The 14,337-nt window shown below is 35.0% G+C and overlaps 4 protein-coding genes across 4 annotated transcripts; 2 read left to right on the forward strand and 2 right to left on the reverse strand.

Annotated features, from left to right (window-relative positions):
* Positions 1-566: 566 nt before the first annotated feature.
* On the reverse strand, positions 567-7,780 carry LOTGIDRAFT_143837 (hypothetical protein; the record flags this gene model as incomplete). The annotated part of the gene is made up of 10 exons (XM_009054452.1): positions 567-700; positions 1,096-1,219; positions 1,465-1,574; positions 1,981-2,088; positions 2,667-2,756; positions 3,051-3,152; positions 3,442-4,021; positions 4,498-4,632; positions 4,965-5,013; positions 7,659-7,780. 10 exons carry the CDS (start codon positions 7,778-7,780, stop codon positions 567-569), a joined length of 1,554 nt encoding a protein of 517 aa, XP_009052700.1.
* Positions 7,781-8,429: 649 nt separating this feature from the next.
* Positions 8,430-8,693, forward strand: LOTGIDRAFT_143921 (hypothetical protein; the record flags this gene model as incomplete). The annotated part of the gene is made up of 1 exon (XM_009054453.1): positions 8,430-8,693. One exon carries the CDS (start codon positions 8,430-8,432, stop codon positions 8,691-8,693), a length of 264 nt encoding a protein of 87 aa, XP_009052701.1.
* A 435-nt stretch (positions 8,694-9,128) lies between these two features.
* On the reverse strand, positions 9,129-11,579 carry LOTGIDRAFT_202077 (hypothetical protein). Its single transcript, XM_009054454.1, has 3 exons — positions 11,408-11,579; positions 10,933-11,041; positions 9,129-10,759 (listed from the first exon to the last, which is right to left on the reverse strand). Exons 1-3 carry the CDS (start codon positions 11,462-11,464, stop codon positions 9,588-9,590), a joined length of 1,338 nt encoding a protein of 445 aa, XP_009052702.1. The 5' UTR covers positions 11,465-11,579; the 3' UTR covers positions 9,129-9,587.
* Positions 11,580-13,009: 1,430 nt separating this feature from the next.
* On the forward strand, positions 13,010-13,933 carry LOTGIDRAFT_99305 (hypothetical protein; the record flags this gene model as incomplete). Its single annotated transcript, XM_009054455.1, has 3 exons — positions 13,010-13,118; positions 13,446-13,536; positions 13,843-13,933. Coding segments are annotated over 3 exons (291 nt in total), but the record flags the coding sequence as incomplete, so codon positions are not given.
* Between the last annotated feature and the right edge of the window lie 404 nt (positions 13,934-14,337).

The raw sequence follows: 14,337 nt of genomic DNA on the forward strand, positions 1-14,337 counted from the left end.
CTGTAGATGGATTACTAATCAATATGATACACTGGTTATAATAATAACTAGACCTGTAGATGGATTACTAATCAACATGATACACTGGTTATAATAATAACTAGACCTGTAGATGGATTACTAATCAACATGATACACTGGTTATAATAATAACTAGACTTGTAGATGGATTACTAATCAATATGATACACTGGTTATAATAATAACTAGACCTGTAGATGGATTACTAATCAACATTATACACTGGTTATAATAATAACTAGACCTGTAGATGGATTACTAATCAATATGATACACTGGTTATAATAATAACTAGACCTGTAGATGGATTACTAATCAACATGATACACTGGTTATAATAATAACTAGACCTGTAGATGGATTACTAATCAATATGATACACTGGTTATAATAATAACTAGACCTGTAGATGGATTAGAGAGTAATTCAGACAATATAACCCTAGTTATATTAAGGCCCTCTCACTCTCCATCTAGAAAGCAGAGAGTATTTTTGCCAGCAGCTTTGATTAACAAGTCTTATCTAGAGAACAGACCATACTTCCATCAGCAGTCTTGATAAACAAGTTTATAGAAACTTACCGCCACTGCCATGTCTTCTTGTCCTAATTCTTTAAATATAGCGCCCTCTACTAGAGACTTGATATGTAACGCTTTATGATCTGTCTGCATATCACAAACTGAAAATATAAAATACACAGTATTAGCCTTGTGGACTCTCTGAAATGGATCCTATTGCTGAGTGGATCAGCGGACCCTATCGAGCTGGAAAAATTGGACAATTTACAACAGGTCTTGCGTTTCAAAGCTGAACGATGAGATGTTTTGATTCACAGATCCACTTGATAAAGACACAAACTTAAGCCTCAGTGATATTATTTCAAGTTGATATCACGAGTTTTATCATTAATATACACTGAAACTCCTCCAAATTGGCACCCTGACAGACCAGTATCACAGAGTATCACAATATTGTTACACCTTGTTTATTTATAAATACAACACCATTGTTAGCTATTTAAATTCCTATACCAGTAGGTCTCCCAGCCCAAGATAACCATATTCCTTCACTCACCATCTAACATCGGTTTAAGTTCAGCCTCAGTACAAGTTGGAATAGCGTGCCATAAAAACATCAATTCTAGAGCCAGTAATCGACAGAATTCCTGACTAGGCGCCTGTTTCTTTAACTTCTCTCCCTGAAAATACACCAACATCGTTTAGAAGAAGGCACAGGTTAAGAATCACAAAATACCACAATCTGACTAACATGTTTTCAAACTATATGTTTCACATGTGTTGTTGAGTTAATAAATGTTAGAAATAGTATATCTATATATCTAATGAACAGGTTACCCTACCCTGTATGAGTTTGTGAAACTTTAAGATAATTTTTAGAAATAGTTTAACCATATATTTTGAGCTGTTAAAAATAAAAACCTACCCGTCTTAAGACGAATGCTTCAATTTGGTTATTTTTCTTTTTAACTTGTCCAGGTACTTCTTTTAATATAGAATGAGCTTCTTTTAATTCTCCCATTGCTCCAATACAAACTATAAAATATTACACAGAAATAAGGTTTTGTTGAAGGGGGTTTATAACTGATATAGGTTAATCTCTCAGAACCATTGTCTTGTTGTTCAAAACAATAACTTGGCAAAATCTTGTTAGATGGTGATGAGAACATAGTCTCTTGAAAGCACTGGCCTCAGTCACAAAGTAAAGATTTATGATAAAACAAGGTGCAAGTTAAAGTAAACTATGGATGTCTCTGTAATATTATTTGTAGTAGTCTAGTCTTCAACTTTATAAATGGGTCTGTGAATGCTAGTCCATAGTGTCAGGCAGTCAGATAAAACTGTTCAGGCAATGTCTTGATTGAATGCTCTGATGTTTTCCAAATAAAATCAGAATTGAAACTGTATCAACCTATCTGCATGTAAAAAATAAAAAACTTACTGCCTCTTAGATAAGAATAGTACGCCTTGGACCATTTAGATTCCTCAGCTAGTCTACCAAACCCATCTAAACAATCTTTCCATTGTAATCTCATTAGATTACACCAGCCTGACAAAATAATAAGATATCTCATTAATCAATCTGCTTATACAACAGTGACATTAAAAATCAAACACTGGGCTTGGTCAATGTAGAGTTCTGAATGTTTGGTATGTATAGAATCAACAGAACGTTCAATAAAACAAGTTGAAACAGAGTTCAGAATGTTCCACGTGTGCTGAAAACATAGTAGGTTTAGAGAGAATTCAAAATGGAAGAGAAGGAAATAGATTGGAAAATATATACGCTTTAATACTGTTTGATTGAGGACAGAATTTGAACAAACAGAACTGTAAATGGAATTTTCACGCAGAATCAAAGTTCTTCTTGTCTGTAGTTATTTGTAAGATATTTGATAAGTTTAGAGAGAATTCAAAATGGCAGATAAAGGAATAAAATCGAAAATTTTAAATGTGACATAATCTGGTTCTGTAAAGCTCGATTGAGGCTAGAATTGAAACAAACAGTACTTGTTTAGAACTCTCCAATCGAACACATTAGTCTGTAAATGGAATTTCAAGCAGAATCAAAGTTCTTGTCTGTAGTTATTTGTAAGATATTTGATAAAGTTGGTAAGTGATACTTACTGATTTCATACAGACACATTAACTCTATCTCTCTCTGTCCCTTGGCCTCATCAAACGCTCTTCTATACATCGTTATAGACGCATCTGTTTCTTTCTACAATATCAACATACAAATACTCAATACATTTCGTTTGGTCTTTTTCATTAGCTTATATTTTTAATATAGCCACTTCAGTTAGGATCTAAAGGCAGGCTTCTTGAACATTTGTCTGTTTGATGACACCGGCAGCCAATCAAATTACAGTCCTTTCCAACATTGGGATATTTGTACAAAATACAAATAAATACAAAAGTTGTATTCTGAGAAGCACTAGACACTGAATGAGTCTTTTGCTCGTGTCACAAAATCCAAGAATTTTTGAGACGAGAAAAATAAAAAAACACCTACCCGTAAACGATGTATTCTTCCACGAAAAAATAAAAACAATGACGAATTTGGAAAATCTTTTTCTTTGGATGCAATGATGGCCTCCGCATCTGATGTACCTAAAAAAAATATATATGAAATCATGTAGTTCGTTGAAAAAAACATTGGTTAAAACAGGATTTGAATATTACAAAACAAGATACGAACTCTCCTAACAAAAAATCTTCATCAGCAGAAAACAAGGTCTCAAAAGAATAATTTCAATACAGAAAAACTTGACAACCAGATCGATAATAAATAAGTCAAGTACCAACGATCTGAATCGCGAAAAAAACTCGAAATCCAAACAACATTTTGGTAGCAGCTAATATACTTATCACCTGAGAAAAAAGAGAAAAAAAAACTTACCAGCGCTGTAGCCATTGGCGCCGTCGACAGCAAAGAAAGGACGTAAAACTGTGTGGTACCATAGTAAGCCAAGGGTTGCTAGGGGAGCTTTCATGTCTTCAGAATGACTGGTAAAATCCAATGCATTCAAACCAGCTTCTCGGTCACCTTCAAATCCTAGAAATTCTATCAACTTTAAAATCTTTGGTGGCATGATTGAGATACATAACTGAAATGTTCCGTATCCAAAATTCACTGATCCTAAAAGTCGGGCTACGATTTGTTCACTTAATTCGTTCGAGTTTCCGTCGACAACTTCCTCTTTCGACGAGTTACTGGAATTTGAGACATTTCCGTTAACAGTAGGGGGAAGACTGGCTTGCATCTGCTGAATCTTACTCTGTATTTGACGATTTCGAATATTGTTGATTTCTTTGTGAAGCTTCTCGTAAATTTTCCAGGCCTTACGTAAATACCAGCCCCCTTTCATATAACTGGGTATATCTTGATTGGTGAAGGTAAGTATAGACTGGTAGAGTAGACTATCTGCTACTATTATCTGTCTCTGTAACTTATCTTCTAAACCTACACTATTAGCACTCTGTAATACATAGAACAACAGTTTTAACACAGAAAGATTTTTACAAGGATTAGGGAAGTTATTTTTTACAAGGATCCTATTTTGTCAGCGGGTCCTTGGCCAAACCTTTTGGCATTGATCTTACAAGGAAAGCAGTTTTTTAATCTTGCCAAACTTTGTAAAGCTACAGGCACACGAGCTGTCTTTGTGGGAGATTTTTGTCACCGAATAGAGTCTTGAGGAAACTCTTGTGTGTGCCTGTGCTTCCAAGACAAGATTATCATGTCCCCTACAAGATTTATAATATCAAACAAGTTTAATGATTGATTTTTCTCTCCGAATGTGCCTGTGTCAGTCGTTGAAACTCAAGACAAGACTCTAATCAATGACAAAAGCCTCCGACCAAGACCTTAACAGACTAACAGTGTAGGAAATATAAATATAATCTTATATCTTATATAAAAATATAGTTTCTAACGTGTTTTGGATATACCAACCTGTTTTTTCTTCTTGGACAGTTTTCTCTTCATACTTTTAACAAATCCATCGCTCACTTCACATTTTTTCTCTGTTTCTTGCAATATCTTTAATGCTTCAGCCAATTTTTCCTCTTCAAAAGACATTAAAGCTTGCTGAAATAAAGAGAATATAAGTCAAACAACTAAATATTTTATATAGATTTAGATATTTTATCTATATATTATGATAGATGTGACACCTGATACCACTTTTCATTATGAAATACTCACTCACTTATAATTGATATAATTCCTCATGTGAATAGTTCATTAGCTGCTACTATGTTTCACCAATATGTTGTTTTGATTTCAGGTTTCATTTTGCGGTTCCGATCGTTAGTACTTAGTGAAATTCAAAATGCCCATTACACGCATGTATTAAGATTCCAAATTAAAAGTGTAAAAACTTGATCTGTGTCTATGATTTAATAAGAGTGAATACCTACCATGAAATAGACAAAACTGTAACCAGCCTGCATCAATGGACTTTCATTCCTGAAAATATACAATTTATAACAGATTGTAATGGACTCCAGCAAAAATTCTCATTCCAAGGCCAGTGCTTTTAAGAGCTGTCACTGAGGTTACAGAGTAGTGGGCACATATTTGATGATAATGCCCCTACTTTTCTGCACCATGTGAGCTAATGAAGACTGGAAATGCCAAACAGTGTGCAATGAGGGAAAGTTGACCAGGATAGCAGCATTAGCCTGCTCTTTTTCGATTTCCAACTGTCTTGAGATCTTTAACGTGCACAGCCTGTAGCACACAGGGCCTCAGTTTATTTTCCCATCCGAATGACTAGACGCTTTTTCCATGTCAGTCCCTCTTACCTACATCACTGACAAGGGGGAAACCAGGTTAAATTTGTGTTGGTAATAGTTTAATTAAACCATGTACATTAAAATCTAGATGCAAATTTATTGATAGGAGCTATATTTGTAACGTGTATATTTAAACGTAATGTGTTTAATATTTGATTAAAGAAGTGAGTTTATTCTATAATATTCTCCTGTGTTTGTGATTTATATTTCTAACAATATGTCAAACCATGCAAAAAGGTTTCTCTTCAACAAAACAAAGGTCCATTGTGACTCGTCAAATTAATTTCTAGTATAATTTTCACCTGCCCACTCTCATGATTTACATCAATATATATAAAATACAGTCTGGGCAGGTCATTCAGTTTATCTAACTTCAAATAAGTTTTTAATATGTTGATTTACATACAAATATACTTCAAGAGGATTTATCACCAAGCCCTACTATAGTTCATGTCAATCACCTTATCTGATTGTTAAGTAGTTGTTCCTTAAACTTTTTCTGTGTATCAGAGACACTGATAACTAAAACTAGGTGTTTAATGATATCACTATCACAAAGGAACTGAGTTATTATTAATAGCTTTAGCGAGAGTGTCATATAGTTACAATGGAATTGCACGAACCATGGACGTCTGAATGAAATTTGAATGGTGTTAATCGGCAAATTTTAGCATTAGAATATTCCAGATATACATCAACATGGCCTGTTTATATCAGTCTAATAAGTGGAATATTTTAACCAATAGTCTTCTAGTCTGATTGATAAGAAGGAGTTATTGTTTTATCTATAATTGTTAGTTTATCTGATTGATATCAATTATAATGTTGTCTATTGATATAGATAAACGTAGATTTGACTGATATATTCTAGCTCTGAATCTACCTCAATAGGATACATTGACGGGGCATATCTTAAAAGAGATAGGTTCCCCATTTGTTTGACCAATCATACCAGAGTTTCAGAAATGAGAAATTTTTAGCTAAGCTAATGAGTAATAGTGTTCACAGCTCACTGTACAAGTTTATCCAAATTTGAAATTTTGACTTGGATTACAACTTCCTTGAATAGAAATGATCCAATATCTGGAAGCATTTTAGCACACACATAATTTTATTATTCAACAAATATTTTTCAATCTTTCCCACGTCATTTTTGATTCATTCAAACTAAAGCAGGAAATATTCTTCATCATTGGGTCTCATAACAAAGCTGAGAAAGTTTTTCTCAGATCCCTCTTAAATATTTTGGTTGTTATGACTGTTTCTAAGCTCTCTATAGTAAATACATAGTGGATTAGTTAGTCATTCTACTTCCAGTAGGCTTACTCATCTTCACGTCACCTCAAGCTAATACGAATTTTAACAAAACAATAACACTTAACAATAGTGAACACTGGTTTAACCCTGTACTAGTGCCTTATGTTGAATAGTAACTTGTACTACCATCTACTGGTATATATTTGTATTTGTGCCAATTGGTGATCGTGGAGCTTAAATGTTCCAATCAATACTAATCTTAGAAACTAAGGTACGATTAGTCAAACGGATGGCAAACGTGTCTCTTTTAATCATCAACTTTATGTATTATTGGCGCTAAAATCATCTAATGAATACTACTCTTAATAACGTGAACAAACGATGGAGAATGTGTCCCAATTCCATTCCAATCAACACTGATTACTGTGTAAGATAATAACAAATCCTGGTTATAATGATTCAATCAGGCTTTGATCTCCACTTGACCTCGCACCTCATTAGTATAGCATGTTAACTCGACTTAACAGGACATGTTAAATTACCATAGGCAGTGGCATAACCAGGATTTCATTAATGAGCAGGTCATCTGTGCACTTTGGGTCCCTTTTTGGATTTTAGACACTAGTCGCGTTGGGTGTTAAGTAGGGGAAAATTTGACAATTTTCTGATCATGGAAGGCGGGGAATTTGGCATTGAAAGTAGAATAAATGTTCATTTTTTCTGGCCCAAGGTGGGGACCATGACACCATGCCCCCCCCCCCCCCTTAATATGCAACTACCACTTAATTTATTAAGCATGATCTTTGTGTTTTGTCTTTCTACTAAGACAAGATAAAATACTAATAAAACAGGAATTATCATTATGTGATATCTATGACAACCTTTCATGGCTTCAAGATCATTGGGCAAACTGAGGGTATGGTACCAAAATTAGGTCAGCTGTGAAGCAATAAGATAGGGGGGTTAAGAAAGATGCCTCAACCTTTGCTTCAGGTGTCAACAACCCAATGTAATAACGCCCATTATTCCTAATTAATATGATGACACTTGTTGACTTACTTGTATTTCTCGAACAGAGCTCTTGCTTCATCGTAACCGTTATTCAACAACATGTTAATTCCTGTCAAAGCCATTTCAGAATCGTCTGCTAGGCTAGCATCGTCGCCATCTTGAGGACTCATGTCTTCCATTCCTGTGGCGTTCGCCATCTTAATTAATTTAGGTGAGAAAACGTCGCAATTAATGAAATTATTTAACGATTACTTGACACTTTTCCATGTTGTTTGGTAACTGCCTCGTCTTCAATATTCACCTTTGACCCGGAAGTCACAATGGCCGGCGTCAAAAAAGGACGGTGCAAACTATTTTAAGTAATTTAGATCAAAATCTGCGTTGATTTTAAAACAATTTTTCAGTCTTTATGAATTTTATAATTTTTCTTTGGTTTTGAATCACAAGTATATAATTACTTGTATCTATTCAATAAAATTACAATAGTATTATCTTGTACCGTATGACACTAGAAATTTGAATTAGCAGGTGCCTGAAGGGAGGTAACTCGTGATTGCTTAACGTTAACAAATCGATAACAAAGTGAAAGCAGGAAAAGAACGTTAAAAAGTAATTAATCAATGTATTTAATTGGTTAATATGATTGTCCTAATATATGACATGTCTTTCTTCATGTGATAATGTAAATTAAAGTCGGTGAAAGCTTAAAATACAAGATACTTTTCACTCATAATAATCAAAACTAATCCCCCACCCCCCTTTCAGTGCATGTCATATAGGCTTCTTAATTAACCTATGGTATCTAATTAATTTCAGAGAATGGAAAATAACACAGCTTTAAGACAAGATCAAAGAACTATATTAAGAGAGAAATTTTTGAGAATGTTGGGTGGATTAAGCGGAGTAGAGGCCAAGTTAGTTTTATACGAAAAAGCCACTGTTACTGGAAAAATTGGTCCAACTGATGTTGATTTTCATCATATTCAAATATCCAATCTTCAAACACCAATGGGAGTTATTCCTGATGCCATTTTAAGAACTTCTGATATGATTTCTATCAAAATTGACAATATATCGGAATGAAGGTGAAAAACAGTGATATTTAGCGCGTATCATGGAATATCGACTTTGTAAATAACAGATTGTTGATAGATTTGCCTGCATTTGCCAGTGAAGTCTCATCTTGTTTTAAAATTGTAACTAATCCAGACTGTGAAGTGGTGTTATGTGTTTCTTTATACTGATCACGGCAAAATCTGCTCATGAATCGACAAGAGGGACCAACATTTGAAACATTATTGTACAGAATAAAGTATTATTTTCACGCAGATTCTTCTCTATTTTACAATTTCCCCCCACAATCATTTAGAAAACCTGATCTATCAATTCAATCGAGTCATGGATTTTGTGTTTCCCCAGGGTCAAGGCTTGCACTTTCAGGTAGCACCATATCACAGGCATTCAAATTCCAAGGCACGTCAGGCCAAGGAAATCACCCCACCCACCCTTCTCTTGCCAAGTGACATCAATAACCTTTCATGTTCAAGGCTGTGGGAAATGGGGTGGTTCTTATGCAACAAGGGAATTAAAATAATTTTTATATCTTTATTATGATTAAACTTTAGGATTTCAATACAGCTCGGATCACAACCTTCTTCGGAACGAACATCCAAAAACAGTTTTACAAAGACAAAATAGAAAATAAGACAAGTTCAGAATAGACAGAAAATAAGGAAAAACGAATATTTAGACAGGTTATGTTGATAAATGAAAACCTTGCTGTAAAATAAAGTATAACCATTGATATGTTTACAGTAAAAAAAAATTAAGTATTTCGGCTAAAAAAATAATCTCTTTGGTTTTAAAGTTTGGATCTTATCGACGAAATAAATGCAATAAAAAATGTTTGATATTTCTGATAATATTGCCGTTTGCAAATGTAAAACTTTATTTTGGATTATAATTTAAAATTCAGAATTAAGCTTCTTCCTGATCTTCCTCTTCATCAAATTCTCCTTCCTCTTCAGCTGTAGCATCCTGGTACTGTTGATATTCAGATACCAGATCATTCATGTTAGATTCAGCTTCAGTAAATTCCATCTCATCCATACCTTCACCAGTATACCAATGGAGGAAAGCCTTTCTTCTGAACATAGCAGTGAACTGTTCAGAGATTCTCTTGAAGAGTTCTTGGATGGCTGTGCTGTTACCAATAAAGGTGGCAGACATCTTCAGGCCTCTGGGTGGAATGTCACAGACTGCAGTCTTAACGTTGTTGGGGATCCATTCAACAAAGTAGCTCGAATTCTTGTTCTGAACGTTCAACATTTGTTCATCTACCTCCTTCATGGACATACGACCTCTAAACATGGCAGCTACTGTCAGGTATCTACCGTGTCTTGGATCACAGGCAGCCATCATGTTCTTGGCATCGAACATCTGTTGAGTAAGTTCAGGAACAGTCAGGGCCCTGTATTGTTGAGATCCTCTGGATGTAAGTGGAGCAAATCCAGGCATAAAGAAGTGGAGACGTGGGAAGGGTACCATGTTTACAGCGAGTTTTCGGAGATCAGCATTCAGTTGACCAGGGAATCGGAGACATGTGGTTACTCCAGACATGGTGGCTGATACCAGATGATTGAGATCACCGTAGGTTGGTGTGGTGAGTTTCAAGGTTCTGAAGCAGATATCGTATAGAGCTTCATTATCAATACAGTAAGTTTCATCTGTATTTTCTACCAGTTGATGAACTGAGAGGGTGGCATTGTAGGGTTCAACAACTGTATCAGATACCTTTGGTGAGGGGACGACGGAGAAGGTATTCATAATTCTGTCAGGGTATTCTTCTCGGATTTTTGAGATGAGGAGGGTTCCCATACCAGAACCAGTTCCACCACCAAGGGAATGTGTAAGTTGAAATCCTTGAAGACAATCACAGCTTTCAGCTTCCTTTCGGACTACATCGAGAACAGAATCTACCAATTCAGCTCCTTCTGTGTAGTGACCTTTAGCCCAGTTGTTACCAGCTCCTGACTGACCAAAGACGAAATTGTCTGGGCGGAATATCTGTCCAAAGGGACCAGATCTGACGGAGTCCATGGTTCCTGGCTCCAAATCGACCAAAACTGCCCTAGGGACATATTTACCACCTGAAATGTACGAAAAGGAAATTATAAATACTGAGTTGTTAACAGTGATACTTATAGAAAAAAGACTAAATTCTTGACTGCTATCCATTTTAATAAATCAATCCTCAAATTGCACATCTCTGAAGTCATATAGGCTACAAGAAGGGACAGTTTGATATGAAATTAATCCTTACCTGTGGCTTCATTGTAGTAAACGTTGATTCTTTCTAACTGAAGATCAGAATCACCGTGGTAAGTTCCAGTTGGGTCAATACCATGTTCATCAGAAATAACTTCCCAGAACTAAAAGATAAAACAAAGTAATGATGAATTGAATGAATACAAGACTATGCAGCAGCAGTCAAGCCGGTTTAGAATGGTTGATTCCAAAAATGAAAAAATTCCTAAATCCAACACGCCAGCAACATTTTTTTGAATGATAATAGACTGTAACCCGTGTTTCTTGTTAAATAATAGCGGAATGGTAAAATTAAATCACCAAAACTTCTGAATCTTGCATTGAAAATTATTTAAATTTATGAATAAAATGGCGGACCAGCTCGATTGAGCCGGTTTTCCAGTCTACATTTTGATCATCAAATTCATTGTTTTTCCTCAACTTTTTTGGCATAATTTTGCATCAAAATGTAAATAAGAAAGATTGTTTACCTTAGCACCGATTTGATTGCCACATTGGCCAGCTTGCATATGAACTATTTCTCTCATTTTAATTGCAGAACTTAGTGCGTGTTACTCTGTGTCTCGTCTGTTTGAAATTGAGCTCGCTGCGTAACGGCAGGATGGTTTAGCCTCTTTTTAAATCTATCACGTGATCAATGACGCATGACCCCATGGCAACGGCATAAACATGTTGAGGCTGTACTGGATTTAATTACAAATATCGTTGTGGGTCGTGTTTGGTTGCTATGAAATAGATCTTTTTCTAATTAAATTTCTTTACTGATTACTTGACTAATTAGGGTCTTTGAGATTTTAATTGCCGACTATCTGCTTGATTTGACGTTTGATTTGTTACATGATTGATGAATTTTTAAAGGGTTCATTATGATATACTTATTATCTTTGTTTTAACATGCCACTATTACTAATATGTAACTAAGGGTAGGGTAGCCTAGGCCAACCTGACTTACCCTTATCTATGTGAAGAATTTTAACTTATTTTTATGGTACTCATTATGTAATGAACATGTCACTTAAAGATCTTTTTTAATGGATATGTATGAAATCCAGATAACCCAATTAAGACTTAACCAGGATTTTGCATACTGTCTCTTTAAGCATAATGAGAAGGATAAGCATGCTGTCTAACCATATCTATAAAAGCCTAGCAAGATCTCTATTTCTAATGACTCTCAACATTTTGTGATTTAATCTACACCTCTTTTTTAGAATCCACAGAGTAATTCATTCATTCATTCATTCATTCATTCATTCATTCATTCATTCATTCATTCATTCATTCATTCATTCATTCATTCATTCATTCATTCATTCATTCATTCATTCATTCATTCATTCATTCATTCATTCATTCATTCAGTTTTGGTCTGGAAATATAACTGCAGTTACTTCCCTTGTAAGGAATTTTAAATGCAAGTCTCTATCATGATAGGATGTAAGCGGCCATAGCTTTATAAAATAAATATTTAGCGTAGAAAATGACAAAATATCATTTAGATTAATAGCTTGGTTAACAAATATTTTAATACGTTAAATTTAAGAATAAAAGAAGACATTTGAATGTCATTTGATGAAAATTGTACGATTTTTTGATTAATTTATTGATGGAAGCGGCAAAAAAAATTCCAAGATGGCCGAGAAAGGTTATGATGGTGAAGGCTTCAATGATTCAAATGGAAATAAGCCACAAACAGAGAAAAATTATGAAGAAGTTACGGCACTACTGAGTCCCAAATTGAGTGGCGGTCCTCAGGGATTAGGTATTCTATAGATTTGTTACTGTTTACTCTCCGGGTGTGGGTCTGAACGATAATGCCTCGTTCGTTATTGAAGAAATAGAGGTGTGCAATCCATGGCTCCATGAGGCATGATGAAATTCTAAGCCTTGTTAAGACTTACTTGAAGCATGGCCAACAAGCAGTGAATATTTGTGTCAGTTTTGATTTGCCATAGCAGTAAATGTATTGATAGAAATGGAGGTTTACTTTAGTTCAGAACTTTGAACTTCGCTACAGTTAACAACCATGTAGTCAAAGTCTTTATAATAATGTTTCATCCATTTTGTTTTGTCTAGGTGATCCTGATGATTATACTTTAAGAAAGGTAGAAGCAAATGTTGTAATTCCCAAACGAGTTAAAGAAAGAGCTAAAGATGAAAAATGTCGAGATCAATACAGAAGTAAGTCGTAACTTCTATGATTCCCTCCTTGACAACTCTGTTCTACTCTGATTCCCTCCTTGACAACTCTGTTGCCCCTACTTAGACTCCTGCTGTAAGGTATGGAATTGGGCCTTCATTTTGTAAACTCATTTTTCATAAAGTTATATTGTTTCAACGTCTTTAGTTACATCGTTCATATTTTCCAAATCATTTCACCTGATGAAGTTGTCTCTACTACAATGAAAGCTTGTAGAATAAACTACCAGTCACTCTTAAAGGTCTTCTTACTTCTTTTATTATACAATAACATAGAGTGATACAGCAATACTTGTTGTTTTATTTCAGCACTAGCCTACTGTGCCCGAGAACATGGAATGTTTGTTATGTGGAGATGTAAATCAGAGGCCAGAAAACTTGAAAGATGTTTAAAACATTGGTATGTACACTTCTTGAATTCTGGTCTTGAGGTCTGGTCTTAAGAGATACTATCCTATAGAAGCACTGGCCTAGGTCACTAGTATTAGTTGTTATAAGAGATTCTCTTCTATAGAAGCACTGGCCAAAGTTCATTACATGGAATTAAAAAAACAAAATTCTTCAAAAGAGATATTGATGTAAATCCCCACCATCCTCACAGCTGTGCCTCATTATTTCATCAATTTCCTATACCCTCATCCCCCCTCCCCTTTTCCCACACAGACCTGACCCCCTTTATCTCATAATGCCCTTTCTATATTTACAGGATAAACAATGAAGATTTTGTACAGGAAACTAAAGACCAGTATTTAGAAGATCGTAGATTTTATCGTACCACAGGCATTAGTAGAAAAGAGATGAAAATTGTTGACGCTCTTTTAGAAAAACAGAAAGAAGAAAAGGCATCGAAAGCAGCGGCTGAGACATTACGCGGTGCTTTTGATAATAAAATGCCTTCTTAGGATAATATTATGTGATCAAGACTGAAACTTTGAGATTCATGAAAAACACCCCTAATTTACAAATGAACCTTTCTGAACATGCATGATACTAGGTGAAAAATGCGTTTGTGGAAGAGTTCAATAGAGGAAAAGGGATGTGAAATAAATGACTAACACAGTGTTTGCTGTTCTGATTGTGAATGTGGACAATCAAGTTTGAAAGAGACGTGTTCAAGTTAAAATAAACCAAGTACTAAAGATCCAAACCGCAACACAAACTCGAAATCAAGAAGTGATTCCTTTTAATCAGAATGTCATCC

Source organism: Lottia gigantea, assembly GCF_000327385.1.
Source record: "Lottia gigantea unplaced genomic scaffold LOTGIsca_218, whole genome shotgun sequence".
In the NCBI taxonomy this organism is placed as follows: domain Eukaryota; kingdom Metazoa; phylum Mollusca; class Gastropoda; family Lottiidae; genus Lottia; species Lottia gigantea.

Coding starts and splice junctions, on each gene's coding strand:
- LOTGIDRAFT_202077 (XM_009054454.1), bottom strand. CDS start 11,464: ATGAGAGAAATAGTTCATATGCAAGCTGGCCAATGTGGCAATCAAATC. Junction 11,042..11,407: donor GCAATCAAATCGGTGCTAAG/GTAAACAATCTT, acceptor TTTATCTTTTAG/TTCTGGGAAGTTATTTCTGA. Junction 10,760..10,932: donor TTACTACAATGAAGCCACAG/GTAAGGATTAAT, acceptor CGTACATTTCAG/GTGGTAAATATGTCCCTAGG.